At 45.4% G+C, this 18,485-nt stretch overlaps 1 protein-coding gene across 1 annotated transcript; it reads left to right on the forward strand.

Moving 5' to 3' along the window:
• The first annotated feature begins 16,029 nt into the window (after nt 1–16,029).
• LOC144118380 (uncharacterized) lies at nt 16,030–17,068 on the forward strand. The gene has a single exon (XM_077651330.1). The coding sequence runs from the start codon at nt 16,165–16,167 to the stop codon at nt 17,053–17,055; it is 891 nt and encodes a 296-aa protein (XP_077507456.1). The 5' UTR covers nt 16,030–16,164; the 3' UTR covers nt 17,056–17,068.
• Nucleotides 17,069–18,485: the final 1,417 nt, after the last annotated feature.

Genomic DNA, 18,485 nt, shown 5'->3' on the forward strand with positions numbered 1-18,485 from the left:
CAGGCAGATGTAGGAGAAAAACAGAGAACTGTGGAAAAGTGACAAGAATTTCTGCGTGGTAGCGAAATAAACCAACGCGAATGCAGAACGTCAACCTTCATCAAAAGGGAACTGCAGTCAAGCTAGCTTCTCGTCATACCGTGATTCACCAGCAGGCCGAAGAACCGACAAACTATGGGAAGAAAGAATGTGAAACATTCATAAAAAAACAGGGCGCCCTGTCAATTTCTTCCTTGGCAGGGGATGCCGACATATTGTGGTCGCTTATCATCCACCGGTAGTGCAAGCTCTGACGGGTGGCATATGCCCGCGGAAATTCCGCGCGTGATGGTTTCCTCGCTGTGAGCGTGCGGCGGCGAGATTGAATAGAATGAGCAAGCAGGACAAGAGACAGAAAGCGGAAAAGAAGAAGCGGAACAAGTCCACCTACAAGAAAGAAAACAGAAAGGAAAGCCACCCCATGTAGCAATCACTCTTTCCCCGGACTGATTCGGTGCCTTACGCGGAAGGATCTGCCCGCGTTCTCGTCTGTGAAAACTTATCAGCTATCCAGTGAAAACATTCTCCAGACATTTGTTCTGGACATTGAGCAGGGCTAAAAAAAAAAAAAAAACCTCCGTAATTATCTTATAAGCCATCTTTTGTGGCTGGTTAAGCATCTACAGCATTTGAAGTCTCTTTTTGGAGCTCTGGTCCCCTTCTGTCTAAAGTTATGACTCTCAGGGTTGCTACAATAGCCTCACTGCACGGTTTAGGAGAAAACCCTTTGGGCTTTTTGCTTTTGATGAAAGCTGTGCGTTGTAATTGCTAAGTATTGCACCGAATTAACATATACTAACGGCCACAATAATCAGCAACTAGGCTTAACCACATGGCGCCACGCATTGCTGCTTGTGTTTGCGGGGTCAACATCACGTGACTTGACGACACAGAATGACACTGCGAACGGCTTTTACGCGTTGGCTCTATCAAGGACAATGGAGTGCATATTGCCATCGCGCAAAACGGCGCGGTACAAAGAGAAGAAAGCACAGTACAAAACGCGGAACTTCAACTGAGGTTTACTACAAGGAAAACCACATTTATACAAGATTCGTAATCACACCTGATAGATAGCAGACACCATCACGTGACACTGGCACGCGGGCGCGCGTCCCACAAGTTTAATTCCTTTTTGAATAAGGATACGGAAGTGCTGCTTATGCAATGGTCATTTTCTTTTCTAATGCTGTAGGCTTCGAAAATTTCCCTCCTAAGCTGGGTCGGTAATTTTTTCAGGACAATTGAGTCGCGGAACCTTGGCGTGCAGTTACGGCAATGGCGACAATGTTTCGCCAGTAGTGAACCGAATTCTTAAAATCTTCGGTGAGTGTGTCTTTGGGTTGAGCTTCACCTATGAGTTGCCGTCGTAGGGATGCTTGCAGTTTTTAGACATCTCCATTGTTTCTAGTACTAGTGGAACGAAGGTGTGCTGGAGGTACCAGCCTCGCTCAAAAGAGGTATTTTAAACCACCAGTCAGCTCATTCCAAGCTTATAAAAAGGGGAATAGCAAAAAAACTGCCTGCGCGCCGCTCTTGATAAGTCTCGCCCACATGAAATGGAGCATAGCGTGCAATTTCAGTTACAGCAACTGACTAATGCGGGTTTCCCTTGTGAGATGGCCACTCCGGTGATAGAAGCCCTTGCCGAGGAAGCTCGATGCCCACCGAAGCACTGCCCAAGTGAAGAACCGCAACGCCGGAGATCAGTGGCTATGCCGTACTTCCACCAGATTTCCCCTCGCCTAAAAAAGTGGCCATGAAATGTCAGGTCCCGGTGGACTTCACGGCGCCCAAGAAGCTTTCGGGCATGTGCAATATGGTGCAAGGAAAGGGGAAAAAAAACGAGTGCCGCACTAAGCACGTAGACAAGTTCGTTCCCTGCAAAACAGGGGTGGTGTACCAAATACCCCTAACATGTGGGAATTGTTACATAGAGCAAACTGGACGTTGCTTTAATATTAGACTTCAGGAGCACCGCGCAGCCGTTGAGTCAATGGCGGGGGGTGGTGAACTGGCGAAACATTGTCGTCATTGCCGTAACTGCACTCCCAGGTTCTGCGATACAATTGCCCTGAAAAAATTACTGACTCAGCTTAGCAGGGAAATTTTTGAATCTTACTGCATGAAAATAAAAAAAAATGACCGTTTCATAAGCACCACTTCCGTATCCCTACCAAAGAAGGAATTCAGCTATCTAGATGCTAACTTGTGCCACGCGCTCCCGCGTGCCTGTGTCACGTGATGGTGTCTGCTGTCTATCAGGTGTGATTAGGAATCTTGTATAAATGTGGTTTTCCTTGTAGTAAACCTCAGTTGAAGTTCCGCGTTTTGTACTGTGCTTTCTTCTCTTTGTACCTGGTCGTTTTGCGCGGCTGCCATATGCACTGTATTGTTAACAATCAACTAGAACGCCTTTGCCTGTTACATGCTCTATCAAGGACGCAACGGCATCAGTCATGCCGCACATAGTTCGCAGCAGAAACAGCGCCTTGGTATGTCGCGCGCTTCCGTCGTCATTAACTGCTATGCTCACCTCGTAGACCATTGAGCCGAGCCAAGGGCTTGTCGGTTGAAAGACAAGCATGTGCCCTGTATTGAGTGATGAGCACGTTAACTTATCAGCTTACAGGATACTTTACTTTTTTGAGCTACAATGGAGTTATTTCTTTTAGCAACCCTTCTTAAATGACCGCGTCTTCTGCATTAAACAGCTTCAGCTCTTCTCATCGAGTTGTTCGTCTTCGAGCGGTTACAGTTGTCTGCTCTGAAATCGATGCTCTTTCGGAGTAAAACTTGGTGCCGGGCTATTTGGTTAGAAATTTCTTTGAAATAGGTTAGCGCTAAAAAAGACGAACACAAGGCGAGAGAACGACGACACGACACAGATGAGCGCTGTCGTGTCCTGAAAGGAGTAGCTTGTTTATGCTCCCTTAAGGCTCTCGAGCTCACTTGAAAATACCAAGCGTTGTAATTGCCGTAGTTATCTTGTTGAACTGAACACAGCGATAATCATTTGTAGAGGCAGTAGCAAACGTATACTATTGAAAACGAAGCTTGTCCCTGCAGCGACGTGAATACTTTTTCTAAAATCTCGAAAATTCAAATCGATTTTCAATATCTGGCTCTCCGTTATAAACCAAAATTTCCTATCGGAGAGCTATACGAGCACAGTGCACGGCGCAGCAAAACATTCAGAAGGGGGAACCTAAATTTAGATCACCACGATGGTCGAACCACGACCGATCTATCACAGAGGACATATTTTCTGCTTTCCCTAGCAATCCGTTATGGCGTATTTTCCAGCTCCTAGACGCAAGAAAAACGTATTTCTCTGAATCGAAAAAGAACCAGTCGAAGACAAGTTACTGTGTTCCCATTGTTTCCTTTGCGTTATTGAGGGGTGGAACGCAAAGAAAACAAGGACGACATAGACACAAAGGAAACAGGACGAGCGCTGGACTTCCCAATGAAAGTTGGTACACTACAACTGAAAGTTGGTAGTTCAGCGCTCGCGTTGTTTCCTTTATGTCTATGTCGTCTTTGTTTCCTTTGCGCTGCACCTCTCTATGATGCTTCACCGACCGGCCGATGTGAAGGTACTATTATCAATTGCATTCTGCTTTCATCCAACTCTTGGCTTTCGGTTCGCCTCCAGTTGTTTTCAACAAATGCAGCAGGCATGGACGAAAGTGGGGCCTAGTGCGCTGTAGCAGCAATCTCGCTAAAACAAGCGGCATCGATGAAGTATGAAATAAAAAATAATAAGTAAACACAAAAGTAAACGCGAGAAAATAATTTCCTGCGTGTTCGGCGCTCAGGGAACGTTAAGCCTGCCATCCAGTTACTCTCCTGAGACCCGAGATGAAAGTTAGTCTAGTATATTTGATAATAAAATGATAAGCCCGGTAGCCATAGAAGGCTTAGGCTCGTAGGAAAGTTGTCCTCAGCTACATTTAGAACTCACGCCATTATCGCGCGAGTGCTGTCGAAGTAGCATTGCAACCAGCCACTCGGATTGGATTGGAAAAACATTTAATTCGTCAGAAAAGGCAGAATGCAGACGATCCGTGCTAGGTGGCTATCAGTCCACGGCTGACAGCGACCTGGGTAGCCCATTCAATGACACGGGTTTGAACTCCCAAGTCTGAGCTGACCAACACGGCCTCCCACTCGGAAAACAGTGAGAGTCAGCGCGAGCATGTGCTACAGTTACCTGTGGAAAAGAGAAAAGCAACCGAGTTCACGTGCATTTCAACGTGTGTTGAAGCACGTATTAGCGTTAATTACAAGGTTACTAAAACACAGAAACACACAAGAGAGACGATGGCTTTAATTCCAATAAGCCACCGAAGTGCCACAATTCTCAATGTGCTGGACATCGCACAGCACACACTCGAATGTTCGAATTGGCGCGAAAAATATTTTAAACATGTTTCTGTCCCCAAATTATCACTATCTAAACGTTAGGAAAAATTCGATGGCAGAATTTGCATCTGACTTTACGAAAGTTTCAGCTATTTAGGAAAGAGGGGTAACGGAAAAAACAAAGTCAAGAGTGGAACAGTTGAACAAATCATAGTAGCTAGTAGAAAATGTTCCCACCAGTTCACATATTTTTATACAAATTGATGCTACATAGGATAACTAGAGAGGAGGTACAGTTGGGGAGGACGATAAAAAATTTCGTGCCGCGATGAAGCCAGCTGACTTTCCTTATCACGAGCTTAATCTTTCAAGGGCGTAAAGAAATAAAAAGCATTACAAAAAAAGAAGCTCGGCAGCCTGCCATATCAGCGCTACGTTTATGTGGTCTTTCTTTTCCTGTGTTCTCGCTACGCGGTTCTGGGAGCCTTACAGCCTGCCGTGGAAAACAACAGCATTTCATAATAGCAATTCTTCAAAAACTGTTCAAACCCTACAGAAAATATTAGAATAGTTTTGGAATAATTTTCAGTGTTGGATTTTTGATTTCTGCAGCGAACTGAATACCAGGACGTTTGACTCAGAATTCGAAAATATCGAAATTTTCTGCAGTCCTAGTTTTGATACTTCCCAAATGTACTTTGCCACCGCTCTTTGACGCCCTTTCTTCTTTTTCCCCCAGACAGGGAGGCGATATTGGGGGTATGGTTTTTCTGGACGTAATATAATTATGACAATGTTTAAGGAGTGTGTGCAGCTTTGTATTTTCTGTTTCCTCGTCATTCATTTTTTTTTCTTATCGCACGCACTAGTTCGCGAAGTTGACTTGGAAGTTGACATGCGTTGGAAGTTGACTAAATGCGGAGATAACAGCAAATGAAAAGATATCAACAGTGGAAACTCGAAGAAATATTTGAAATGTGGACTTGCCTGTGCCATCAGGGTTTCCGAAAAAAAATAAACTGCGAAGTATCGTGGATACGCATTAGTGTGGAATGAACTGACTGGAGAGGGACATTGATCGAAGATTGATTGATTACAAACGTCTTTATTTCTTCAATGTTCTCCGAACATGTGGGTGGACCGCCTAGTCCGGTAGTCCACTGGCTGCTGCTGCTGCGCTGGCCCTCCCCACCAGCCAGTGCTGACGGTCAGGATCATCGCTGAGCAGAATAGCCTCCCACTGCTCCTCCGAGGGGTTGGGAATGGGGTCAACTAAGGGATTATATTGGCATGCCCACACCATATGGTAGAGGTTAGCTACCGCCCCACAATGTGGACACTGTGGAGAGTATAGTGTAGGGTACCACTGGTGTAATTTAGCTGGTGTTGGGTAGGTGTTGGTTTGTAGTCTCCTAAGGGTGTTCTCTTCTAACTTGTTGAGGGATTTGTGTGGTGTTGGGTACTCCTTTCTGGCTGTTCTGTATGGCGCAAGATTGTCAGCATACACTGCTAAGCCTATTAGGTCGCGGCACCCGTCATGGTCATCAGGGGGAGACGTCCGGTATAGAAGAGCTCGGGCATGCCTGTGGGCGGCTTCGTTTCCTCCTGGTAGTCACGGAGTTAGCAGCACTCAAAAACGAGATAGAAAGTCTGAAAAAACAAGTGACCGCTTTAACAATCCAAAACCAAGAGCTTAAGCGAGCAACTACTAACGCAATAACGCCGGTAGCTCAGCCGACTCCTGAAAACCAAAAACAGCAGGCAGTACCTAGCTCCCAGCCTGCCTTAGGCGAGGTCTACCAACAAATCATCCAAGAACTGAGGTCCTTCAAGGAGGAGTTTCAAGCTTTTCCAATTTATGTGAACGCTCAATTCCAAGACATTCGAAATCAGATTGCAAACAACCGACGATACACGGAGACGGCAATTTCTGGACTTCGGAAGGAACCTGCGTATAAAAGGCATAAGTCGAAATTCGCTCGTACAATGCACGTGGACGAACCATCCGATACGGATTCAACATGCCAGCCAAACCTAGAGTAAAGATCTGGCAGTGGAACTGCCGGGGATACAGGAGAAAGCAGGCTGCTCTTAATCTCCTTCAATCTCAGGAATCTGACCCACCGGCAGCTATCCTAATTCAAGAACCCCACCTAATGCCTATGAAGCTCCAAGACTATGTGACTTATCAGCACGACCAGTTAACTGCCACGTTAGTGCACAAATTATACACTGCCATATTGCACGACACTTTCGAGCCGGATGTTGCGCACTGCTATATAACTATTCTTCCTCTCCAGAGAGGAGCGGCAAGCACGCACGTATTGAATGTATACAGCCCTCCAAAAGACAGGAACGCAAAATTGGGTTCCCTCATAAAGAAATTTCTGACCTTAGCGGGCCATGCCCCCTGCGTGATTGGAGGCGACTTCAACGCACCACACCCTTCATGGGGCTACCCGGCGGCGACACCGAAAGGCAGAAAACTAGAAGAAGTAGTGGCGCAAGAGGGGTTATCGATCCTCACCGATCCCACTTACCCTACGAGGCTGGGAAACACTGTCAGTAGAGATACATGTCCTGACCTGACGTTCACCAAGAACATACAAAACGCCATTTGGAAGAATACCGAACAGCACCTGGGAAGCGATCACTTCATACTCTCTCTGGAGATAAGCACAAACGCGTGCAAGCGCAAAATAGGTATCGCAAGAGTTACGAACTGGGACAGGTGGAGAAAGGCCCAGGCATCTACTGCAAATACTATTACCGACCTAGAGGAATGGGTTAAAGATGAGGTGCACTCTTTGAAAGCCTTTACAAAAGAGGTCTGCACGACAGAAGATTGCCCAGCGGTCGATCCGCACCTTCTACATTTATGGGAAGCGAGGCACTCATTGACAAAGAGATGGCGCAGACAACGGCTTAACCGCAAACTCAAGAAAAAAATAGAGGAGATAAACAAAAAGGCAGAATCCTATGCCATATCCTTAACCAGACAGAACTGGCATTCGCTCTGCGATGGTATTCAGGGGAAGCTAGGTGTGTCAAAGACTTGGAAGCTCCTACGTGTCCTAATTGACCCCAGCAGCAGCAAGTCGGCCACTAAAGACAGGCTCACGAAGATCGTACACACCACCCCGGGTACGGACACAGAGTTGATCGAAAAGCTCAAGACCAGGTATCTGTGCACGGACCAAGTCGTGGAACAGCCGGAGTATCCTGGACTGCCAAATCCCAAGCTGGACCTCCCACTCACGAAAGAAGAAATCAAAGCAGAAATCGCGGCCATGAGGAAAAATGCAGCTCCAGGTCCAGATCAAATAACAGCGAAGCTCTTATTTAACCTCAGCGATGACACCATCACCGCGCTGGTGGAATGCTTCAACGAGCAGCATTGGGCTACAGGAACGTTACCAATATCCTGGAAGACAGCCGAGGTTCGGTTCATTCCGAAGGCGAACAAACCCCTTAAACTGGATAATCTACGACCGATATCGCTGACCTCGTGTTTGGGGAAGCTCATAGAGAGGGTCATCAACACGAGACTGAGTAGATACTTAGAAGAAAACAACCTCCTACCTAATACTCAATTCGGCTTTCGCCCTCACCTATCGACACAGGACGCCCTCTTGATCGAAGAAGAGTTGTAGAACGAGCTTCTTTGTTGCGTCCTCTTTTCTGCACCTGTCTCCATCTTCTGCCCTGCTTTGAGCAAGCGATATTAGGCTCGTGCACGCTCGGGAAGAGAAAAAGGAATCGTCTTCGATTCTTCTGAGGGCTTTTTTTTAGCTTTAATTTTGCCGTAGAAATAAATCCTTTTCTTCTACAAAACACTACCTCAACACATTCTCAGGACTTAATGCATTCTTTGCGTGTTGTTGTTTATACTTCCCTACATAGCGCGAAGTGTTACTTATTTTTACTGCACTTTTCTCGTTTTGAGTAATAAACAATCTGCCACCGCATCAAAGAGTTTGTACGTCGGATATGAGTCCGCTGGCGACCCTTCGTGCAGCGACTACCAAGGTTATTTTATCGCAGGAACAGCGTGAAAGGCCGTTTTCAACCTCAGTTCAAATGCACGTGGTCTCAGTAAATAAATCAATTATTGGTCGTGCCTAGTAGTAGTGGGAGGAGCTAACCGGTTTTTTTCGCTCCTCATTTCATGATTAATTCGAAGATACCACCAATTATTATGCGCAAACTCTCTCTCTCTCTCTCTCTCTCACACACACACACACACACACACACACACACACACACACACACACACACACACACACACACACACACACACACACACACACACACACACACACACACACACACACACACACACACACACACACACACACACACACACACACACACACACACACACACACACACACACACACACACACACACACACACACACACACACACACACACACACACACACACACACACACACACACACACACACACACACACACACACACACACACACACACACACACACACACACACACACACACACACACACACACACACACACACACACACACACACACACACACACACACACACACACACACACACACACACACACACACACACACACACACACACACACACACACACACACACACACACACACACACACACACACACACACACACACACACACACACACACACACACACACACACACACACACACACACACACACACACACACACACACACACACACACACACACACACACACACACACACACACACACACACACACACACACACACACACACACACACACACACACACACACACACACACACACACACACACACACACACACACACACACACACACACACACACACACACACACACACACACACACACACACACACACACACACACACACACACACACACACACACACACACACACACACACACACACACACACACACACACACGCACACGCACGCACACGCACGCACACGCACACGCGCGCACACACACACGCACACACACGCGCACGCACGCGCACGCGCACGCACACGCACACGCACGCGCGCACGCGCACGCACACGCACAGGAAAACACCAGCAAAGATAGCTCAGTAACATTAAGGTGCAAGAAAAGCAATGCTAGCAGCCAATAATTCTACAGAGTGTGAAATGCGAAAACACAATTCGCGATTAAAATTTATCGGTAAAGAAGTGAAAGTTCATACATTACCTGGAAGTGATTCTTAAACTATTGCTGATATGCAGTGTCTAGTCACCATCAAGCTAAACAAGCCTGAAAGTTTCTCCTGCACTCCAGCATTGAGAGGGAGATCACTCCTAATCGACGTATATCAAAATGCCAAAGTACATAAAAGCGCGGATAAAAATATCTGGGAAATGAGTCACAATCTAGTGCTTTCCGCTTGGTGGCTTTATTAATGAACTCAGTTTTGTATCACAATTGCAGCATTTCATTTAGCTTTCCAGGATTAATGGCAAAAATACTTTTCTCAGGCTCTGAAGCAGCCTGAGAGCTTTCTCTACCTTCCCATGATTTCTATTAAAGCAGCAGGTTAATATACATCTTTTACCTCCTACAGGTTTTAGCGGCGGAGGTAGGCTGGGTAACAGAATTGTGCCTCAAGCTCTCTCAATCATTAACTTTTAACTGCAGCTACAGCCGAGCAGTTGCTGGAAGAACAATTGAACAGCTAATCCGCCTGCAGATTACAAGCTCAACCTCATCCTTAGCCACATGATCCAAAATATAAAATTTATAATGTTCTCCGCAAAACAGAACGCTTTGCAGCTGAGCAAACTCCTTCGATCGGGATGTGTGCTAATTTCATTAACACTTCACCAAAACCGCTCTCCTCCTACGATTTTTATCCTCATCTAGTCATATTTTAGAAAAGGCACACCCCATCCTCTATTTCACACCTTAACCCTACAAGTGGCTGTTTTACATTCAAATTATTTCTCTTCGCAGCCTCTACCCACAACACGCACTTCCCCATTAGATTCGGAAGCATGTACTAAGCCCTTCCGTTTGGTGCCACGTGCAAATGAGTGGAACCCGGATTAGAATTTGACAAAATGTCAGTGCTAATGGGATAGGAGAGAGAGTACTTCAATGCTCCTAGATAGAAGGCAGTAGCTGCTAATGAGACTACACCTCAGATGCCATACACTTCTTACCTTCTGATGTGCTTTTTAATGTACCGTCGTTTCACTGTAAAATTTTTTCAAGCACGCTGGATCGTGCATTTGAACGAAGCCTATAATTGGTGAATCTACACACCTTGATCGTTCGTTTACTGCCCTGAATTCATGGAAGCTTCGTTTAGTCTTCTTCGGTAGTTTCACAATAATGCCATGAGAGGAGGGCTGTGAAGGGGAGGGAGCGAGCGCCGCGTATAAAACGAACACTGAAAACCCGTGAGAAGCCGCTTTAAAGTAAACATAAGTCATGCATATGCACAACTCCTCTGTGACATGCAAATACTGATTACACAATTTTGAGTCTGCTTATCGCAATTTACCGGCTCAAGTGCCTCAGAAATGAATTAAGCGCGTTTGCAACGTGATCAAAGGGCGCTGTAAGATCACCTGGCGCAGGTCCCTGAACTGGCTTGTGTAACGTTAGGGCATGAATATTATTTCAGCATGCCTTAAAGGCAGTTTGAAAAGGAGCAGTCTTTAAATCTTACACAGAAAATCAAATAGTGTAAGTGTGTAAAGATAGAATTGAAAGAAAGCACAATTTACACAGGCCACTTTAAAGGCGTTTTTGCAGTTCTTGTGTTTAGTTTTCTAGCATGCTCTCTTACTAAAATGGTTGCCGAGGAAGAAAAAAGTGAAAGTAGTGACGCTGTGGCGCATTCAGCGTTCATTCATCCAACAGAGAACATTTTTCGCGATTATTCTGCATTGTGGCGCAGATGTTTTTTCTTGCCTAACTAGTCCTAATGCAGCATGAGTCATTTTTGAGCTGGGACCTGATATTACACGCAGGGTCGGCGTACTGAATGCAATACGATAAGAACATGATACCATCGGAGTGCAGGCTTGATACGCCCCGGCTATGAGAAAATTCCAAGGGAACTTTCAGAACTTTTTTTGTCGAAAAAATGATCTCGGGTGAATGGTAAAGGAAACCGGACATGAATCTTGCAGACGTTATGTTGCTTTTCTAGGCTCTTCAGGAAATAGCACGCTGAATTCAATATCCTAGCGGGGAAGCTTCAGCCTTTGCACCATATCCTGGGAATCAATTTTACGGTGACGGATTAAACAGCAGCATACCGCTGCATAAAAGTGGTCTTTGGGCGTGTATTTTTCAGCAAAATTTCGCCACCATGGATTCTTCGTGTGAAAGCATCGGAGAGAATTTCCAAGCCGACGTCTTTTTTGCTCTCTCATTGTATGGAAGGAAGGTCTTTACTGCTTTGCTGCTTTTTACGTGTGACATTTTTAGCATTTCCGATTGCCACTTTCCAAAATTCTCTCTTTGAGAGGTTCTAATGCCAGCCACATATAGAAATAAATATAACGTTGGGATCCCCAAGGCTACCATGAAGGAATTAAATATCATGCGCACTGACCGCTCCGTATATTAGCGTGCGAAGGGCGCTTTTTTTTAAATATTGATTCTCATAGCCTGAATCGCTTTGGGACGATAAACCCGAGAAACCAAACCAAACTTTCCTGCGTTACCAAACTTTCGTTTCATATCAGAAGAAAAACTTCCGGCGTGGAATCCCTGTTTTTGTTGTACAGTTTTCTTTCGCTCATAAGCTGCGTTTTTTGCCCGAACGGTATATGATCTAGAATCATAACCCTGGCAGACCAACCTGTAGTACTTCACCAGTGCGCAAAATAGGAGATAGCCACCATTTCCCTAGACGTCCAAGTTCGCTTAAGGAAGCTCGCCTCTAGAAAGACATTTGTCTTCCTGCAGTGTAAGACGCCGCGGAACTGCTACTGACAGACAAATTCGCACGGAAGTGACCAGCTTTCAAAGCTCCGCCGTAGCCTCGGAATTCTTCCAACAGGTCCCGTTATTTCACGCAGATATTTTCACAGGTATCTGAGTCTAATTGGCGGACAGATCATCCGAATATCTTTCAGCTCCGAGTCAAGTAACCGGCTGATATACCTTTGCAATATGTATCCTAGTGTAGCGTTTGCTTGTGCTGAAGAGATACCGAAAGTGCTTGTGTTGTCATTGTTTACAAATTAAGGTGTGATTTCGAAGCTTCACTACGTGACAGCGTCGAGGTATTATATCTGCAAAAGCTATTATAGCGTCTAGTTACTCTAAAGGAAAAGCCGGAAAGACATTGATTGCTAATAAAGGAAGATTTATCAACTCCTCTTGACTGCGGGATGATTGAGCTCAGTGTTCCCTTTAGGAGTTTTAGCCGGTATCCGCATAAACGTCTTCACCGAGCAAATTTTTTTTTACTTGTATTACCTCGTGGCAGTTACTGTGTTTTTCCTTTCCTCAAAACCAATCTCGAAAATTGGGCCAATTTGTGTTTTTTTGGTCGCCCTTTATGAAGATACTTCTTCTTTTATTGCGAAAACATTACTAGTCCGATTACGAGAAAAGCCAGCGGCGGCTGTGTACTCGGAGATGGTACAGAAAATCCCACTGATGGGTGATGGAAGAAAAATAGTGACGTCATCAAGCAGCCGTACGAAGCACACAGCCAGCCGAGCACCGCCACTTCAAAGAAACCTATGCATGCATTTTGTCAATATATACTCGGCACTAGCCCACCTTGATGCAACCGATCGTCGTACAGCGTTCTGGGTGGCATCATATGCGCGTTTCTGTAAGGGTGGATGTCAGTGAATCCAGGGACACATGTGAGCACTCTTAAGCGTCTCTGCCGAATTTTTTTTTCGGTATGCATATCAGATGTGTCGACACAGCTGTGCTTCTTTATTATTCTTCTTCCAACAGTGATGACACTGTTGCCTACCTCTGAATATTTTAAGCAGTTTCTATAGTAACGTTTAGGGCTATAGTATGAGACGGTAAATGTGTCTCTGCTTGCGCAGTTTGTCCAGTTCTTGCTTGTTTTTATGCAGCGGACTAACAGCCCAGTCTGAAAAGGATGCTGCATTAGTTGTTTTTTTTTCCATTAAAGGTACTTGTCTCCTACAAGTGATGAATGCAATATTGTTTCTGATCGTGGTGTTTTTTTACACTCTTTTCTAATCCTCCGGAAAACGAAAGAAGGTTAGTGTTTGGAGGAATCGGGGAACTGAAGTGTCAAAATCTAGCCCTCTACTTTACAATCTGCGGTTACAGCTGAAAAGCGGCGGAATTAAAACGAAACGCTGCAGCGGAAGAGTGACAAAAAATGAGCTTGAGCTCATTTTTGCATCCCACATTTATCAATCCGCGAAAAAATGAACTGCATTAATTGCGTGCTATTATGAAAAAGCTGGGTTGCTTGCGTTTTTCTTCATCGAGTCATGTCGGCGTCTGCAGTTCCAAAAGGGGCGGTGTACTTTGTAGGACCAAACAAGACGAAAAACAGCAGTGCGTGAACTTGATGTCTGCCAGCGATCGGTGGCGGCGCTGCGCTGGTACCTTCAAATTGAGCGTAAGTGGTCCTTTGCCTCTCTCATACGGGCCTTGAAAAAAGTGTGTCTTGGGAACACGACTAAAGTGCATTGTTAATCGAAAAGCTCTTCTATAACGACAACGGGGAATCCCAAAGGGTAGACAGCAAGAAAATGCTGGCAGACGAACATAAACAGGGTGACGAACTGTGCCTAATGTCGGTTTAAAGTACGTTAAAGTAAGTTAAAGTAAGTTCTATTTATTCTTATTACCCATTACGCTTATCTGCTTTATTTGGACATTACCGACGGAGCGCAAAAAACACGAGGACAAGAGCACACGGACGCAGCGCTGTGTCCGTGCGCTCATCTTGTCCTCGTGTTTTTTGCGCTGCGTCGGTAATGTCCAACCAACTTGCCCAAGCTTCCACTTTGTCTGTCTATTTGGCTTGCTGCAAATTTTGTGGCCACTTTGATTCTGAAAGCTGTGGTCCTGAGTATGTTGTTTTAACAATTATGCGTGCATTTTCAGCCATAGGGAAAAGTGCTGAATTAACTTTGCTCGTATTATTAAACAAAACCAAGTCGCGATTTATGAACTATGGCCCTCTGGGCCAGCAGCAACATTTAAATGCAATATTAAGCCTACGTTTTAACTCATGTATCAAGGACACAGACGCCCAAGCGTACACCATGTTTGTATCACTCTAGCTTAGATCCCTCCATTGGTACCCCCCCCCCCCCCCCCCCCCTACCTACCCTTTCAAACCAATACCTAGCAGAAAAGCTACATCTTCACCCGGAAATGGATCATTGACGCCATCGGCTTTTTCTTTGCTCCCTGGTGCCCTGCAATGGAGCATATCTTCCTCTCGGCAGGCTCACAGGCCTGGTAATCGCCCCGATCACCTCTGTATTCTAGCGTAGGCTACAAATAGATTAAATATGCATTTTACCATGGCTATGAGGTAGACGTCTAAAACTTTATAAATGATGAATGTCCTAGTAACTTGGCTCTAACGGTGTTTCGGATAGGTAATAGAGCGTTGTGCCTGGTGCGGGCTTTCGACGTCAAGCACTCATATCTGCGCTTCAGTGGAAGGTGCAGAATCGCAGGCGCGCAAATGCTTGTGGTAGCTTAGGTTTACTTATATATTTTAATTATTTATCTGAAACACTTTCAGGGTCATAAAAGCATTAAAGAGGGAAATGGTTACACATAATGAAAACAAACAGTGGACACGGCAACCCCGTCGTGACAATGTCAACTGATGTGCCACTATTTGTGCAGGTACTTACCGGATTCTTTTCCATCGCCTTGGGCCGTGCAGTAAGCGCAGACAGCGGCTTCAATCGTCACCCAGCTTCTGCCGATGCCTTTCGACTGCCGTGCGCGGGGGGCGTACATTTTTCACACTGCGAGCTGCTGTCGTGGCACGTGGATACTGCCTTCTGCGCACCCTCTTCGAGCACAGTGACGTCATCCACACTTCCAGCCCGGATTTTGCCTATAAAAGGGACGCCTGCGCCTTCCATCAGCAGTGGACACGGCAACCCCGTCGTGACAATGTCAACTGATGTGCCACTATTTGTGCAGGTACTTACCGGATTCTTTTCCATCGCCTTGGGCCGTGCAGTAAGCGCAGACAGCGGCTTCAATCGTCACCCAGCTTCTGCCGATGCCTTTCGACTGCCGTGCGCGGGGGGCGTACATTTTTCACACTGCGAGCTGCTGTCGTGGCACGTGGATACTGCCTTCTGCGCACCCTCTTCGAGCACAGCGACGTCATCCACACTTCCAGCCCGGATTTTGCCTATAAAAGGGACGCCTGCGCCTTCCATCAGCAGTGGACACGGCAGCCCCGTCGTGACAATGTCAACTGATGTGCCACTATTTGTGCAGGTACTTACCGGATTCTTTTCCATCGCCTTGGGCCGTGCAGTAAGCGCAGACAGCGGCTTCAATCGTCACCCAGCTTCTGCCGATGCCTTTCGACTGCCGTGCGCGGGGGGCGTACATTTTTCACACTGCGAGCTGCTGTCGTGGCACGTGGATACTGCCTTCTGCGCACCCTCTTCGAGCACAGCGACGTCATCCACACTTCCAGCCCGGATTTTGCCTATAAAAGGGACGCCTGCGCCTTCCATCAGCAGTGGACACGGCAACCCCGTCGTGACAATGTCAACTGATGTGCCACTATTTGTGCAGGTTGGTGGACGAAAATATTGCTGCCGTAGCAACTGCCTTTTTTTGATCGTGTTGCCGTGTCCACGCACATTGCTGGTTTGCTTTAGTGATTGTATCTCAATTGTAGGCCTGTTGCTGAAGTTATCCGGTGATGTTGAGGAAAATCCTGGCCCGGATACAATGGAAATGATTCAACAAGTAATTGCTTCTCAAACTGAAATCCTCAGCAAATTAAGCGAAATACAGGAAAACCAAACATCGTCTGAAGCAAGAATCCTGGACATGCAATCCAGGCTGTCTGCTATAGAACAAAAGCTACAAACCTTTGACGAGTCTCGGGATAGGCTTTCGAAACTAGGAACTTTTGCTGAAAGATGTGAAATAGAAATGACTACAGTTTCGAGAAAACTTGATGAGTTGGAAAACCGCTCGCGGCGCAATAACTTGATTGTACGCGGAGTCAAGGAGGAGGAATCAGAGAGTGAAGAGGACCTACTACAGAAAGTAAACAATGACATCTTTGATAAAATTCTGAAACAAAGGGTGGACACTATTGAAAGGATTCACCGACTTGGAAAGAGGGAACCAGGTAGAGACCGTCCGATTATTATTAAACTTACTGACTTTAGGGATAAGATGAAAATAATGAGTAACTGTTTCAACCTAAAAGGCACTCAATTTAGTGTAAATGAAGATTTTTCTAAAAGGGTTGTGGAAATACGGAAAAACCTATGGAACTCCTGTGCCGATGAACGAAAGAACGGCGTGAAAGCTAAGTTAATTTTTGATAAGTTAAAAGTCAAGAATACCTTATACGCATGGAACGAGGAGACCAAGCAGCGGTTCAAATGCCAGGTTGCCACTAGCACTAGCAATGAGTGACTAAACAATCATAAGACGGTGTGCTTTAAAATTATAAATGTGAACGCTAGTAGCATGCTTAACAAGGTTGACGCCATAGAAAGTATATGCCTTGAACATGAACCCGATATTATGGTAATCACAGAGACATGGCTACATAAAGATATTAGAGACTGTGAAGTTGCTCCCCCAAACTACTCCATAGAACGAAAAGACCGTGAAAGGAGGGGTGGCGGTGTTGCAATACTGTTCAAGAGTAATATAGTATTCTCAGTTATAGAAGGGTTTGATGATTTCGAAACTGCATGGATTAAAACCAGACTGAATGGTCGTACTGTCTTAGTGGGTGCTTTCTACAGAGCTCCCAATTCAACCATAGACGTGCTTGATAACCTAAAAAGGTTACTGGACCTAAATGTACACTTTGGTGACAATATTATGCTGACAGGTGATTTTAATTTGCCAGGAATTGATTGGATGTCGCTTTCTCCCGGCAGAGTTGATACAGCTAGCAGTGAACATCTGATCGAACTCGCCTATTGCTATGGCTTGACTCAGATTGTTGAAAAGAGTACGAGAGTATGTACGACAACATCCTCGATACTAGACCTTGTCTTTTTGTCATCTGGTCTACTAGAGTTTTTGCTGAGTTGTGATGTTGAAGAAGGATTGTCTGACCATAAAATGGTGATTATGTCGCTCAATATGACTCACGAAATATGTCACAAATCTTGCAGAAAGACTGTTTTGAATTTTGCGGCTGCTGATGATGTCGGATTACTGGACTACCTTGAAATCTCGTTTGATGAATTCATGTGTTTATATCAAGACGGACTTGGCACAGATAAGTTGTGGGATTTTTTTGCAAACATGACAGCGAAAGCAATTGAGATGTTCATTCCTAAAACCACGAAAATAACAAAAAGGAAGCATCCTTGGATTAATAGAGACATTATTCACAAAAAACGACAGCTCAAAAGGAAACGAAAAAGATGCTCACAATACCCAAGCCCTGAATTAAAAACCTCCGTATGTCGTATGAGCCAAGAGTTAAAGCGACTCATCAAAGAAAGTAAAAATACCTTTTACAGTCAGACTCTCACCAGATTTCTTACTGAAGCGCCCAGTAAGTTCTGGCGATATATAAATGGCGGCGGTAAACCTCACCATTCTAATGAAGAAGAGAGCCCCCAGAGGGCTGAAAGTTTTAATTCATTTTTTGCATCTGTTTTCACTGAAGATGACGGCGAATCACCGTTTTTTGAGCCTCCAGGTTACCCTCCTATACCCGATTTAGAAATAAGTGAAGAAGGAGTTCTGAAACTCCTTTTGGATATCAACACAAAAAAGAACTCAGGACCGGACGGTATCCCGAATGATTTCTTATATAGATATGCAGAGTGGAATTCTAAATTTCTTACCAAAATCTTTCAATTGTCTATCGACAGTAG

Source organism: Amblyomma americanum, chromosome 2, assembly GCF_052857255.1.
Source record: "Amblyomma americanum isolate KBUSLIRL-KWMA chromosome 2, ASM5285725v1, whole genome shotgun sequence".
In the NCBI taxonomy this organism is placed as follows: domain Eukaryota; kingdom Metazoa; phylum Arthropoda; class Arachnida; order Ixodida; family Ixodidae; genus Amblyomma; species Amblyomma americanum.